Genomic DNA, 15,761 nt, shown 5'->3' with positions numbered 1-15,761 from the left:
TGGAAGAGGTATAACAATATGACATCTCTTCTTCAGACTTCACATATACAAATAGCAAAGCATTGATCATTAGTGTTTGCCAACACATTAATAGTTGTACTCTTTTGCAAATGGCATTCAAAAAACTACTATGAAATACATATAGCCAAGAGTATCAGGATACTGAATGATAGTTTTAAGAGGATTACCTTGACATTTTTTGACAATAATTGACAATTAAGATGAGGGCTCTGATTTTTTTTTTTCTGGAGGGCCAAGCGGAAGCATATCCCGCCACTGGTGCTGCACCATGATGCAAAACATAAGCCTAATATTTGAAGGATTCTTACCTTAAATGCCTGTTGAGCTCTTCAACGTAATGTTTTTGATCAAGGACGGCTACAATTTCGTCACTTCTGCAGGAAGAACAACACAGAAATGCTTGTTATTAAAATACACATAACAGTTTACAATAAACATTTTTAGAAATGAAATGTATTACAATAAAAATATACAGTGTTCTAGAAAATTCATTTGAAAGTCTATGAAAGCATTTTTTGCAGAGGCTCTTTTTTTATTGCCTATAGTTTAGATATCCCTCTTTGCTATATCAGTCGTCTGCCTTTTCCACTTTTTCTTTAAAGGAGAACTACAGCCCAGAGGCACAGCAGGCTTTTATCCATGACTCCAAAGTTCACCCTAGAGCAGGGATCCCCAACCTTTTATAGCCGTGAGCCACATTTAAATGTAAAAAGTGTTGGGGAGCAACACAAGCATGAAAATGGTTCCTGGGGGTGCCAGTAAGAGCTATAAGTAGCTACTTAATAGGACCTATGTGAACTGGCAGCCTACAGAAGACTCTGTTTGGCATTATACCTGGTTTTCATGCAACCAAAACTTGCCTCCTAACCAGAAATTTAAAAATGAGCACTTGCTTTGAGGCCACTGGGAGCAACATCCAAGGGGTTGGGGAGCAACATGTTGCTCACGAGCCACTGGTTGGGGAACACTGCCCTAGAGCAACCATTCTTTATTATTCCAGCATCTTTTCCAACTAATAAAAGAAACTATTTTTCAAATATAATAATTTAGCAACAATTTGTTCCCATTACAGTTAGAATAAACGTTTAAGGACTGTTGCAGAGATCAGCAGCAAGTACAAAATGTCAGTGAGCAGAGCCACTGCTGTGGCTGTTCGTATTCATTTACCTATCATTGATCTGATTGGCTGCCAATGGAATTACTGTTGTGCAAATAATTGACATATGAATAGTGCATGTGCAGTAGCACTTAAAGTGGAGATCCCCCCTTCTACAGTCGCCAACATTAACTATAAATTCATTTTTTAATTTTTTTTTTTTTTTTTTACATTTTTAAAACTTTTATTGAGAATTTCACAATATATACAGAGGTACAGGTTTGTTGAAAAGATTGTTTTACAGCAAAGTTTTGTGAAATAAACCAACATTTGATGACCAATTTTTGGTGTCCTGGTTCTCTGTATTAATAAAGTGTTTGCGGGTAGGCTCGATTCTTTACTATAAATTACATTTAAATGATCTTTTTGTGCTAAATGATTGTATATGGAAAAGTGTTTCTTTTGCAAATTCCTAACACTTTGACAGGACATTGCAAAAGTTGATCATCCCCTTCTGAAAGCCCTTTAAAATGTTCTACTGCAAATCGGACTTCTTTTGATCTGGACTCATCTTTATCATGTCTTCACTGACTCTGGCTCTGTTGCATCACTCTATCAGCCATTTAGGGGTATATTTATTATGCTGTGTAAAAAGTAAAGTGAAGCATTAACTGTGATGTTGCCCAGGGCAACCAATCAGGAATTAGATTTCAACAATTAAAAAATCAAAGCAAAGCATCTGATTGGCTGCTATGAGCAACATCACTGGTAATGGTTTACTCCACTATTTACACAGCATGATAAATATACCTTTAAGAGTGCTAACCATAGCCTCTCTTAACTCTCTCAGTGCAACCAAAGCTGCTTTTCCAAAAATATGCATCATCTGCTAATAATATTCTCTGAATTCTACACTCTCACATAACATACTTTCTAGGGAAACTGCCATTTCTATAAAAATACAGTAAACTCTACGGGATATTTAATAAGTGTGTTTGACAAACAGTCCGTTTTTAGATTTATAATTATTAATTTGTGGATTCCTCAGTCACCTGCTCTCACGGGATGATTACAGCATGACAGTCAGCAATTTGCAGTTCACTACTGACAAGCAGCATGGTGAAGTTGTTTGCAGTAGAAAAACATGTTAAGTTAAGGAAGCACACTAACAAGATGAAAGTGAGGGTAGGACTGGCCAGAAGGGATGACTTTGACGCAGTTGGCCAGCTTGAAGTATATTGCAATATATGGACAAACAATCCCTGTTTTGCTTAAAGGGGAGGGCATTTCTTGGTTGCTTAAAGGAAAACTATTCCCCCAAACAATGTAGGTCTCTATAAAAATATATTGCATAAACAAGCTCATATGTAAAACCCTACTTCATCTAAATAAACCATTTTCATAAAGATATACTTCTTTAGTAGTATATACTATTGGGTACTCCTAAATAGAAAACTGCCATTTTAAGAATTAAGGGCCGCCCCCTGGGATCATAGGATTCACAGTGCACACAAACAAGCCAAGGCACACATACCATGCTAGGCCCCATCAGCCAATTAATGGACAGAGTTCTGTCTTTTACTCCCACACTACTTCCTGTTACAGTTAGAGCTGCATTATTTCCTGTCATGTGATCTCTGAGAGCGCACACAGCCCATCACAAAATGGTGGCTCAAGGGAAAGGATGTAAAAGGGCAATATTTACTAATATATTCCAGTTTGGCGAGATTCTTTAATAGGCCACTTAACATAATATAACATATATAACTATCTGGCGGTTAAGTATTCCTTCTGGGGGTATAGTTTTCCTTTAATGCACAGTCTTAATGTACTATATATACTGATAATTGGTGAGTGCAGAAGTTCTCTTGTTGTTGTGTTTATATATAAGATCGTAAAAAATATTCATGTATGTTACCATCAAAAGCACATCTTACAACATAAGTACTTGCTCTTTTTAGAAAGTCAAAAACATTTCCTCGTGTCTTTGACTCTTATCGCAACTATATCTTTTATTTATTTGTGCTTATTGTAATACTTTGTATTTATCTATTATCTTAATAACCCGTTTGTATTAATCTATTCTACTGTACAGCGCTACGTACATAAGTAGCACTTATAAATAAAGATATACATACATACATTTAGCATTGATTAACTGAAGTTAGCAAAACTAAAAGCATTTCCCACAGGTCTAAATTGTCTCAGGAAAACTGCAGTTTAGACATTGCTGTGTTACTTTGACACCCTGACTTGTTTAAGGCACTGCTAAAACCAAGTAATTAAGACTGCTAGCTAACATCAGCCAAGAAATAGAGAAAACAGTGTCTTTTACTCCCACACTTCTTACAGTTCAAACCTGCATTACTTCCTGTCAGGTGATCAGTTATTCCTGTCATGTGTTCCAGAACAGAAAGATCATCACTAAATGGTGGCTCAAGATGTAAAAGGGCAATATTTACAGATATGTATATGCCAATATGAGAAGTAGATAAGTAACGATACTCAAACTATGCTCAAACTAGTGACTTGCTGCTGGCAGACCATAATGTATTAAATAGTCATATCAGCTGTCACAATACACTGCTTACCCCTAAGAATTTCATTTAACTTCCATTTTGATTTCCATACCAATGCCTAGTACATAGGGTAGCTAATCCCTAATAACCAGCCTGTAATGTTCAATCTGAGAAGCTGCAGAAAAAAACAAAAAAATTAAACAAATCACAAAACAGAAAAAATGAAGACCAGCTGTAAATTGGCTTAGAATCCTAAAGTCTACAACAGTGATCCCCAACCAGTGGCTCTGGGGCAACATGTTGCTCCCCAACCCCTTGGATGTTGCTCTCAGTGCCCCCAAACCAGGTAGTTATTTTTGAATTCCTGACTTGGGGGCAAGTTTTGGTTGAATAAAAACAAGATTTATTACCAAATAAAGCCCCCTGTAAGCTGATAGTGTGCATAGAGGCTGCCTAATAGCCAATCACAGCCCTTATTTGGCACCTCCATTAAAGTGATACTGACATGAAAAATGTAGTCCTCAAAATAATGGTGTACATCAAAAGTTAGCTATGGGTTATACTGATTGTTTTTTGCCCAGGTGTCTGCTTTATTTAGTAAAGTTACATGAATGTCTAAAACCCGACTGTTTTGCAAACCCGACTGGCACTTCTCAACCTGTCAATTACTGTTTCACTTCACTGACGTCAGCTGAAGCTGGGCGGTTCTATTCCCCTTACTTCCTTGCAGTCTGTGCCTCCCCCACATCACAGACATCAAGATACTTTCACCGAGCACTGCCTGTAAGTGTCTTCTCAATAAATCTTTGCACCAGAGCTATACTAATTAGTCCTGCTGTGATTTATTATTTGAAAGGAATGCGCTCCCATATAGATAAAAAGTATACACTCTGCGTGTGTCTACTATAGAGCGTACATGACAGAGACGGCCAGTTCAAAGGGTATCAGAGCAAATATGCTTAGAAAGGGATACAAATACCTTGTTCCTAAACACCACGGTCCACTGTTGTACTTCAGCATTAAAAGATTTCATTAGAAATAGTTTGTATGTGCAGCACTGATTCCGATTGGCTAGCATTTTTAAACTAAAATTAAGGGGAGTGTTTTCAAACAACAACAAACAGCTACTGCCCAAACATGGCAGCCCCCTCAGAGAGAAATCCATGAGACCAGAATGGCATTGTTAAAGTAATAGCCATATGGTTATAGGTTGAAATTAAAGAGATAATACAATGATAAAGCAAATGAAAGGTTTAAAAAACATAATTATTTTTGGTGTCAGTATCACTTTAACTTTTATGGTGCTTGTGTTGCTCTCCAAGGCTTTTTACATTTGACTGTGGCTCACGAGTAAGAAAGGTTGGGGATCCCTGATCTACAATATACTAAAAGCACATTATAAAGTGAATGTCCCCCTTAAGAGTTTCTTTTATCAAAACCATTGTTTTAATTGAACATTACACATAAGATAATAATGGAAAAGAAATGCAATGGAATACATACTGTTTTTCATTATCGTTTTGTTGCATATCCTTAAGATAGAAAGAAAAGTCAATTACTCCAACCTAACAAAAACAAAATAAAAAAGAAATTAGAGTAATAAAGGTTCACTTGTTCAGGAGACTATTAGAAACCACTAAGAATTAAAATTAATGGAATAAATGGCTAGAAAACCATATTAATTTAATACACTCTAAGGGGGCCATTTACTAACTGTGTCATTTTTTTTCTCTCAATTTGCATTTTAATCGCTAAAAGTTGCAGAAAAAAAAAGTTGCAACTTACAGAAGGAAGGCTAGGCTCGATCAATCGATCGCCGCATAGTGGGCGCTTCCCCTGATACTTCACCTGCATCGCCGTATCGCCTTTCTTCAAATGACCAGAAGCCAACTTTTAACAGGTATTTTGTACTAAAGCTTAAAATGTATGTTTAGTATGCTGTAGTGTAGAGAATGGTATTCTAAGGCAATTTGCAACTGGTCTTCAGTTTTTATCTTAAGTTTTATTTAACTCCAGTTTCTTTTCATTTCTAAGGCTAAGTCAGAATGCAATATGGATGGGAGCCAGCCTATACAGAAAGATAAGAAAAAAAGCAACAATAACAAATGTCTTGGGGTTCATTCAAAACCAGCAGAAAAATTGTTCAAAATCAGACTATAACATAATAGAAGTTTATATAGAGGCCAACTTCCAACACACTGTTCTTCAGTTTATTCTTCCACTTCTTCTTCTTCCCAACCCCCATTTTCTAAACGCTACTCCTCCTACAGTTTTAGGGGTACAACACCCAAACTCCCCACACTTCTTCGCCCTATAGCGGAGCGGGTTGCTTGTGCTTTTCTAAGCGATTCCATCCCCGTCTTTTTGTGGCGCCGCTCTGAACACAATTTTCCCACTGACTTTGACAGGGAAGATTTTCAAACTGCTGCCACGCTTACAGCTTTAAGGCTACACTCCCCCAAACTTGAATAACATAATCATGGGGTCACCATGAATGAATCAGTGACATTTGTTAGATTACCCAAAGTGGGAGGAACCAACAACTGCCAATCAAATTTCACCAACTGACTTTAATGGGGAAAGTGAAACTGCTGCAACTCTTACAGCTTTGAGGCTACATAATTTAAAATTCTGTATACCAGATAAAAAAAAGCATAAACAACACATATAAGTTAATAGAATTCATCATATATATCATAGATGCTAAAACATAAAAGTGTTAAATAAATCAGTATTAGAAATATATAGAAATAAGCATCATTAATTATTAAATTATTATTAGGAGTATATATAAATAGGCAATTAATCATTAACATGCTGTAACTGGCCTAAATGTTGGCACATAATTTGTACCCTTATAGAGTACAGTTTTTAATAGCTTTTAATAGCAGTTATATACAAATAACTCAAAAACCATTACAATTTGTACTCAATGTACATTGCAAAGTTGCTCAGTTTTGTTTTCTTTTATTAGGCAAAAAATTCTATTCCTTGTTGACTTGTCCTTTAACTGTAAAACAACTTGAACAAACATATAGCATAACCTGGGCAGCCTGAATTACCAACAAAAGGCTGCCTAGTTAATAGTTTGGCTCTTACTCTAAGCCAGGAACCTATTATAAAACTCAAACAACTTTCTTCCATACTAGACTACCTAGTTCATAAAAGTGGAACTGATACATTCCACCTAAACAAGGCTCTTTCTATAGCATTTAAAAAGCCAAAGGTAATGTTGTTGCCTATTGATAGTTTTATCAGCTACTGCAATCTATCCAGTGGCAGCGTCAGACAAAAGGAACAGTGTGCTACAGCCCTACATGACTACAGCGGACCTTTGACATAAAGTTTTACATGAACGGTAAACATGACCTTAGATTTTTATTATTATCACATAATTATGAAGTACTAAGATAGTCATATCATAGGTAAGTCATCTATCTTTTCTTTGATAATATTAAAAAAAATCATGTTACCTGGGAATCTAAATCTTCTCCTTTAAGACATAAATTTGCATCAATCATGTTGAGTCCCACAAGCAGTCCTACTATGACAGCACCTTCCTCCTCCATCATTAGAGCGTCTTGTTCATAAAAGTCACTAATTCATTAAAAAAAAAAAAAATTACATTTGGACTCTAAGGTCAAGCCTTAAAAAAAACATCTGTTTATTTTAGCAGATATTACCTATGCCTTGCTATTCTCTGGGTGAACTAACATTAAAAGAAGCACAAGGAGTTGTAAAGTGGTACAGGCACATGCGGTCAATGTTACTATTAAATGTATTTTAAGAGGGGACTGGCTTCCAGACATAATAAATTGTATAATAAAGACACTGAATGCTGGTTTCCAGCTTGCCTTCTCTTATATCCTTGTTGTGTTATACAGGTATGGGACCAGTTATCCAGAATGCCTGGGACCTGGGGTTTTCTGGATAAGGGGTCTTTCTGTAATTTGTATCTCCATGACTTAAGTCTACTATAAATCATTTAAATATTGAATAAACCCAATAGGCTTGTTTTGCCTCCAATAAGGATAAATTATCGCTTAGTTGGGATCAAATACAAGGTACTGTTTTATTATTACAGAGAAAAAGGAAATTATATTTAAAAATTAGAATTATTTGCTTAAAATGGAGTCTATGGGAGATGGCCTTTCCGGAATTCGGAACTTTCTGGATAATGGGTTTCCGGATAAGGGATCCCATACCTGTAATACACTTAGTATGATTGCTTCCGAATACAAATAAATCATATTTTTTGTAAGTTTTCGTACTGTGCGTATTTTTTGGCGTTACTTTTCGTTACTTTGAGCAACTTTTTCGTACTTTGCGACAGAAAGCGCAACAATTTGTGCGACAAAATCGTATCTGTTGTGCCAAGTACGAAAGTTTCGGATTCATTCAAGCTTTGGTATTGTGACTTTCCTGCAGAGTGCCATTGAGCCCTATGGGAGACTTTCCTTGGGCCAGGTTGGAGCTGCAGAGTGCCATTGAGCCCTATGGGAGACTTTCCTTGGGCCAGGTTGGAGCTGCAGAGTGCCATTGAGCCCTATGGGAGACTTTCCTTGGGCCGGGTTGGAGCTGCAGAGTGCCATTGAGCCCTATGGGAGACTTTCCTTGGGCCGGGTTGGAGCTGCAGAGTGCCATTGAGCCCTATGGGAGACTTTCCTTGGGCCGGGTTGGAGGAGCCCTATGGGAGACTTTCCTTGGGCCGGGTTGGAGCTGCAGAGTGCCATTGAGCCCTATGGGAGACTTTCCTTGGGCCAGGTTGGAGCTGCAGAGTGCCATTGAGCCCTATGGGAGACTTTCCTTGGGCCAGGTTGGAGCTGCAGAGTGCCATTGAGCCCTATGGGAGACTTTCCTTGGGCCAGGTTGGAGCTGCAGAGTGCCATTGAGCCCTATGGGAGACTTTCCTTGGGCCAGGTTGGAGCTGCAGAGTGCCATTGAGCCCTATGGGAGACTTCCTTGGGTCAGGTTGGAGCTGCAGAGTGCCATTGAGTCTTATGGGAGGCTTCCAAAAACATGCACAGAAAGTTTTCTCGCCATTTACGATTGTTCGGATACAAAAATTTTGTGACTTTCGGATCGCCAATATGATATTATTGTGACTAATATGATTTTTTCTTAAGCATTTTCGTGATATTTGCGATCATCAGAAATTATCGTATCTAATCTGAATTTTACCCATTTTGGGATCCAAACTCGTACTTTGATGAATCAGCCCCTTAGTAGGGATATAATCACTTGTGAATTTGAATTCATAGCCTGTTTAGAGAGATACCAACAATAAACCACAGGTATTCCTCTATTGGGCACAATGTAGCATAAAGTATTTCTAGCATGTAGCAGGCCTTTAAGTCATTAGAGGAAGATTTATATTATAGTTAATATTATATCAATTAAATTTTCCAGGCCAGTAGATGTTTATGCATAAATAACAGTGTTGTAGAAAAACATTACCTTAGCAGATCTTTATGGTCTATAAGAGCTTGCAGGTAATCGGCTAACTTTTTTTGCATCAGCGCAAGATGTAGCCAGGCTCTCCCTTTCCCAATAGCTGTTCTGAAAATTGAAATAAAAGCATATTCACAGTAACAAAGCCTCAAGTGCACAGCAGATATTTTATAATTGGCATTTATACCTAATTCCAGGTGTACCTAGACCAGGGGTCTCAAACTCGTGGCCCGCGGGCCATTTGCGGCCCTCAGTACAATATTTTGTGGCACGCACCAACGCCGAATGAATGGATCGCGATTTTTATTGCGATTCAAGGGATAATGCAAGGCACGGCGGGCGGGAGCTGCTGATTGTGGAAATGACGTTATGCCATCATAACAGTTATTATGGGAAGACGTAAGGAGCTAATTGTGCACACAGAACGTCTTCCCATAATAACTGTTATGATGGCATAACGTCATTTCCACAATCAGCAGCTCCCAACTTTTTTTTGTGAAAACCCTTATGCGGCCCAGCCTCATCCTGACTTTGCCTCCTGCGGCCCCCAGGTAAATTGAGTTTGCGCCCCCTGACCTAGACTTTAGGTGCTCGTTACCCAACTGCCTACCATACCTTTCTGTAGGACTGTTGGAAAGAGATTTCTACACAGAAGGATCTCTGTGCAGACCTGCCTAGTTTGACAATTATGACATTGTATAGTTACCGATATGGGTTATAAGTAATTCAGGGTGGGTCTCAATCATAACCTGTAATGCAACATTTTATTTCCTACACAATAGGTTGTACAAGTCATTCTAAATCAATTTTTGACTGTGACTCTCGGACATAAATATAACCATTTTGGATAGTATTAATGTTAAATTTCTGCCATTAATAAAAAAATGCACATTTATAAAAACCTCATTACGATCCTCTCTATATATATTTTTTTATACCTAAAAATATAGAGTCTACAAAATAATTACATTCAAGATGGCAATACTGCTATACTTAATCCGCGTCTGAACAATGCAGCCAATTGACTTACTTAAGCTCTGGGAGATTTTTGATATTTGCAAACAAATCAGATGATTCAGGGCAAAGTTTTTCCACTAGTTCCAGTGGGCCATAAAAAGATTTATTTTGTGCCATGAAAGTTTTCTTTACTGTTGGGGGGCAAAATACAGATATTAAAGAATTGTTAAACCATATATTTTCAAGACAAACTATACCAATAGAATGATAATAAACCATTTAATAATATATATTATTATAAGCGACCTTATAAAGAATATTACCAGACCAAAATATACCGAAAATGTTGTTCTTTTCTATCTTTTGCCTTGAACCATTTTGTGAAGTACTCTGGTACTCACTAAACACCTAACAGGAAATAATGCAGGTTCTAACTTTAACATTTAAAAAAACCATTAAAAAAATGTGAGAGAAAAAGACACACAGGAAAGGTAGGCTGCATGCATGATAATAACCATTACAAATAGTATTTGATAAATTGATATTTAAAAAACATATTACATCGAGTGTTTTGAAGCAGCAAGGAGGAAAAAATATAAAATGAAGAACTGATGCTTCACAAGCAAAGAATACTCCCAAAATGGTTTTCAATGTATAAATAATAAAAAAAATGTATTTTAAGAGTTTGGCTCCATTGAAAAATGAAATAATTTAGTTAAATGCAAATGGGCGGCTCCACCAGTTCTTTTCTTCAATGTACACAACAGAGAAGTCAGGATTAGTGATGAGCGAATCTGTCTGGCAAGAAAAATCGCGAAACGGTGAAAAATTCAAGCAACACAATTGTTGCACGATTTTTTTTTTGTCGCCCGCGTCTATTTTTTTGTTGCCCGTGCTTTTTTGACTTTTATTGATTTGGTTCATTTATGACTTGGAAGAGGGCACTGCAAGCCATGTATTGGTGTCTGCAGATGACAAAACTATGCAGGCTGGATAACAGAACTTTAGTAAGCAATGCCGGGCAGTAGCAGCAATGGCCAGCAAGGACAGAGCTGTATTAAACAGTGCATAGGATTGTGAGGGGAGGGTAATTTAGAAAGGCTATTACTGAAATATTGAAAGTCCAGAGAGAAGCAACTAAGATGATAAAAGTTATGGAAGAAAGGCTGTTGTTGATTGTTTACACTGAAAAAAGTGGTGGATATGATAGCTATCACATCACCATATCACCACTGTATGCGAGAGCACTGCTCAGATAATTGTTTAGTAAAATGTACATTGGAGCAGACAGCAAGGCAGTTATAATTAAAGAACACACCAAAGATAAATAAAATAATGGGCATATGTAGCGATTTAGCAACACCCTGTATGTACTTCCCAAAAAGTAAATAATCTTCTAGGCAAGTAGAGATAAAACTGTTTAAATGAGTGAAGCAATACCTTCCTATACAAAACAGAGTAACTTCCTATGCACAACAGAGGGTACATTGTTATTTCATCCAAAGAAAACTGGCTACAAGGATATGGGTGAAGACACACAGAGCTACCAGTAGCAGCTACTTGTCACGACTACTAAAACAGACAATGCTGATCATTTACTGATAACGGTCTCTTTGTGTGCTTTTGTGTATTATATATATATATATATATATATATATATAGACTTTTTATTGACTAGTCTGTTAAGCTTATTTTACTCTTCCAGAAAGCTGGTAGTATCTTTGTCTTCATCTTGTTGAATGCTTTTATGGCCTTTATTTATGTTTTATTGTGCCCAATAAAGAGCTAGGTCATTACGGAATTTCATCTACAAACGATCCAATGTTTTTTGTCAGGTGTAGCTTTAATCTATGGCACAGATCCCAGACGGCAACATTTCAGGCCTACTTTGGCAAGTTTAATAAATTCCCAAAGTAGGTCTGATACCTTGTGGTCTGTGCCAAGATACAATAATAGGTAAAGGTATTTTTGAGTTCTGTCCAGATTAGTTGGAGTAGTGCTACCAGTGGAAAGGCAACTGCTGGGAGACATGCGATCATTCTTAAAATAATCCAGTAGGGTACTGTCTACAAGTTTGTTGCTGTTTGGCTATATAATAAGTCATAACAGGCAGACAGACATTTGGCCCACTTCTAAATTTCCCTGGACAACAGCAGCAGTCAAATCCAACCATGAGCTGCAGACTTTAAAGTGAATGAGAGGCTGCTCTGCTGGATATACATCTGCGCGCCACCTGGTGGCAGATGTTATAACAGCACAATGCTGGAAACAAGGAGGAAAAAGTTTGTCATCCTAGGAAGAGATAAGAATTAAACTGCGGCAGTAGCTGCTTGAAAGAGCTTGCATGATGTAGTGTTAGCTGTTTCTGTAAGCACAAGGTCATGCAGACTGACCAAAGACAAACCAATACTAAAATTCAAAACAAAAAACAAATTATTTTGAATAAAATTTGAAATGGTAGATGAAAATCATTGGCAAGGCACCCAGTGTAAAATAGTATAAACACTACACCATCATAATAAACCATTAACAAGTTAACTAAGCAGTTTAAGAAAGTAAACATAAAATGATCTTAAATTTACATTGAAATTACCTTTAAGTCCATGTTTAAGGCAATGCTCCATAACCAAAAAAAATTGCTGGAGAGGTGGATACTCTGAATCTATACACCGGCCAAGGTTAAGAGCAGACTGGATTAAGACCTTGATGCTGAGTTTCATCCTGTTCATTAAATTGGCACGTTCGTCCATCTTATGACCTACAGAAAGATCAGAACACATTTGTTTTATGAAATGAACACAATCAAATAATGTGGCAAATCTGTTCTTTTATAGTTTCCACTCATAAAGATTATTAAAGGAGAAGGAAAATTACAATTCCTGGGGCAGCTGTCAGACAGAATAAAAGTTTAGCATGTGGAAATGGGTCAGAAGGAAATTGTTAGCAATTTGAGTCCATGAGGCTTCTAATTATCAATGTCGCTAAGAGGAAACTGACAAAAATAAAATGCCATTATTAAGAGCTTTCATACTTGTCACATGATGTATACAGTTATGCAAGATTATGTTTTCTGAGAGGGAAAACTGCAGACACTTTATAAACCTTTGTGAAAATCTGAAACAGCAGATATTACTCACTCCAACCAGATGCACTGTCGCACTAATACAAACTGCCCCATTTTAAGAATGTGAACATAGAGGCCCATTTATCAGCTTTCTGATTTTCGTGGTTTAACAGTCTATGAAAAACCACAATTAACTTGTTAAAAGGATTGAAAAAGCTTGAACAAACTAAAATGTGGAACGGAAATGAAAAGAACATGAAAACTACAAAATATTTGTGGTATTTACTTTTTTCCCATGAATCTTCGTGGACTTACAAACGAAAAAAAACCTGAATCCAGTTCTAAATCAGTTCCTTTTCTAGGTTTGTTTTGCAAGAGACATAAAGAAATTAACTCTGCTATTTACAATGTGTTACACTGTGGGAATTTGAACTTCCATTTTAACTCTTATTAAGTGCACAGTTTTTGTTATAAGTTTTAATATTAATAATGCATAGATAAAAAGTTTTATAACTCACTTGCAGTATTATTTCTAAGCAGCCTTCCGAGTCTGTCTGGAGGATGTCCCTTCCCCTCCCATGGAGATAGATCATAGGGTGGGGGGGGGGGAATCAATTAAATTATGATATTGATCTTCTCCTCCCACACTGAGTATTGAAAGCATGTGGCTTGGAGTGGTTATTTGGTCTTAAGGCTGTCTGGGCCAACTTTTTGTGTTAGTGTTCTTCAAAACACACCCCTAAGCTATTGTTGAAGTACAATTCCCAGAACTTCACTTGCAGTTACAGTTGCATCCTTTTAGAAGCAAGGATTGACCACTGAATAGAACTGGCGAGAAAAGTAGTAATGCTATGAATACTTGCTTTTTGTACTTTATCTGCAAAACCTTAAATGGGTAGCTAAACTTTAAACTTTTAGTATCACAGACAGTTATATTCTGATACAATTTTTAGGGTGACGACACACAGAACTACTTAGTAGCAGCTACTGGTCGTTGCTACTAAACGCCAGAAAATATCCTGAGAAGACTGAGAATTGCCTCTGTTAAAACACACATAGAGACAATTATCAGTAAATGTCTATTCAGCATTGTCTATTTCTGTAGTTGTGATAAGTAGCTGCTACTAGTAGCTCTGTGTGTCTTCACCCTTAGGTGAAAAACGACTAAGGTGGAACGACTAAAGGTGCCTATACACCATAAGATCTTCTCCACCTACAGGTGGGCGATATCGGGGGAATTTAGGCTCCAGGCAAAGTCGGTCCGGGGACCGCATCGGCTCCCCAACAGACTAGATTTTCTAACCTGCCCAATCGAGATCTGGCCAATTTCAGGCCAGATATCGGTCGGGCAGGCCCGTCGGTAGTCCCCATACACGGGCCGATTAGCTGCCGAATCGGTCTAAGGGACCGACATCGGCAGCTAGAATCGGCCCGTATATGGTGAACCTTAAGACACACAGAGCTACTAGTAGCAGCTACTAAAAATTGTCTCTATATGTGTTTCATTATTTATTTGTTATTAAATTGTCTCTATATGGCTTAGTCGTCCTCCCTTAGTCGTTTTTCAATTATTTCGCTTTTTTTCAGCAGCTCTCCAGTTTGCCTTGTTTACCCTAGCAACCAGGCAGTGGTTTGAAGAAGAGAATGGAATATGAATAGGAGAGAGACTGAATTGAAAGTAATAAAAAGTAACAATAACAATATAATTGAAGCCTCACAGAGCAATCGTTTTCGGGTTGCCAGGGTCAGAGACAGGGCAGAGGAAGGCAAATAATTCAAAAGCTATAAGTAATAAATAATGAAGACCAATTGCAAAGTTGCTAGGAATAGGCGAGTGGCATATTTAATGAAAAAAACTATTGTTTCCCACTACCGTGTGGGCTCTATTAGCCAAAGGCTGAGGGCATACGGAGCATGTGATCTGCTTCTCTCAGCCCTGTGTTTTCCTTCAGACTGAGAGAATCAATCCGCTTCCCTACGCTGCTCCATGTGCCTGAACTGAAAACGACAGTATCCGTCAGAGAGCAGACACACAGACCGTAGCGTTGGTCGGCCTGAAAAATGTGAAAGCAGGTGTTCTGGGGCTGATCTACAGTCTGCTCCGTGTGCCTGCCCTCAGGTGGATGCTGTAGTTTTCACTTTATATGCACCTGAAGCTGCTCCTGCACTAAGCGCTGGGCCAACCAGAAGCAATGTCACTTAACAGGAAATGATGTCATGTGGGATTCATGTTTACATTTCATAAGTACATGTTATTATCCCCTAAATGGCCTCCCCAGTGCAGCAGGTCGGGTACCCACAGGTTACCTGGACGGTGGGGACGTTTAGAAGATTGTGGCCTAGTCCCAACTGCTTTGCAGGTGTCCTGCGGGTACCCAGTCCAATGCAGGGGTGGGGAGTTGGTACCTGCAGCACAGACACACTATCATGGTTTGTTTTCCAAACATGTCTATGTAAAAACAAATACATTTATATTTGTATCTGGAAGTTCAGTTACATTACAAGTTTATTACATAAGCCTAACTGAATGCGCTCATGTCAAATGGGGGCATATTTCCCTTTAAGTAAATATAACCAAGCATGAAAGTTCAACAATAACCCAAACAATCCCAAGCCTGTAGCACTGCCAATATACATCTACACAGCCTGAGAT

At 37.9% G+C, this 15,761-nt stretch overlaps 1 protein-coding gene across 3 annotated transcripts in view; it reads right to left on the bottom strand.

The window, feature by feature from the left end:
- Positions 1-15,761, bottom strand: part of rufy1 (RUN and FYVE domain containing 1) — a 34,182-nt gene that overhangs the window by 17,829 nt on the left and 592 nt on the right. For 2 of the 3 annotated variants that reach the window (XM_004912816.4, XM_002937729.5), the window contains 6 exons: positions 12,638-12,802; positions 10,118-10,235; positions 9,094-9,195; positions 7,110-7,233; positions 5,140-5,201; positions 330-395 (listed from right to left, as the gene is read on the bottom strand). In XM_004912816.4, coding sequence (XP_004912873.2) covers positions 330-395; positions 5,140-5,201; positions 7,110-7,233; positions 9,094-9,195; positions 10,118-10,235; positions 12,638-12,802 — 637 coding nt within the window. Of the gene's footprint in view, positions 1-329; positions 396-5,139; positions 5,202-7,109; positions 7,234-9,093; positions 9,196-10,117; positions 10,236-12,637; positions 12,803-15,415; positions 15,515-15,761 lie in introns of all 3 variants that reach the window. The other variant, XM_004912817.4, reaches the window with a different exon arrangement.

This window comes from Xenopus tropicalis, chromosome 3 (genome assembly GCF_000004195.4).
Source record: "Xenopus tropicalis strain Nigerian chromosome 3, UCB_Xtro_10.0, whole genome shotgun sequence".
NCBI lineage: Eukaryota > Metazoa > Chordata > Amphibia > Anura > Pipidae > Xenopus > Xenopus tropicalis.
The sequence above is the reverse complement of the archived record's forward strand: the minus strand, read 5'-3'. Positions and strand labels throughout refer to the sequence as shown.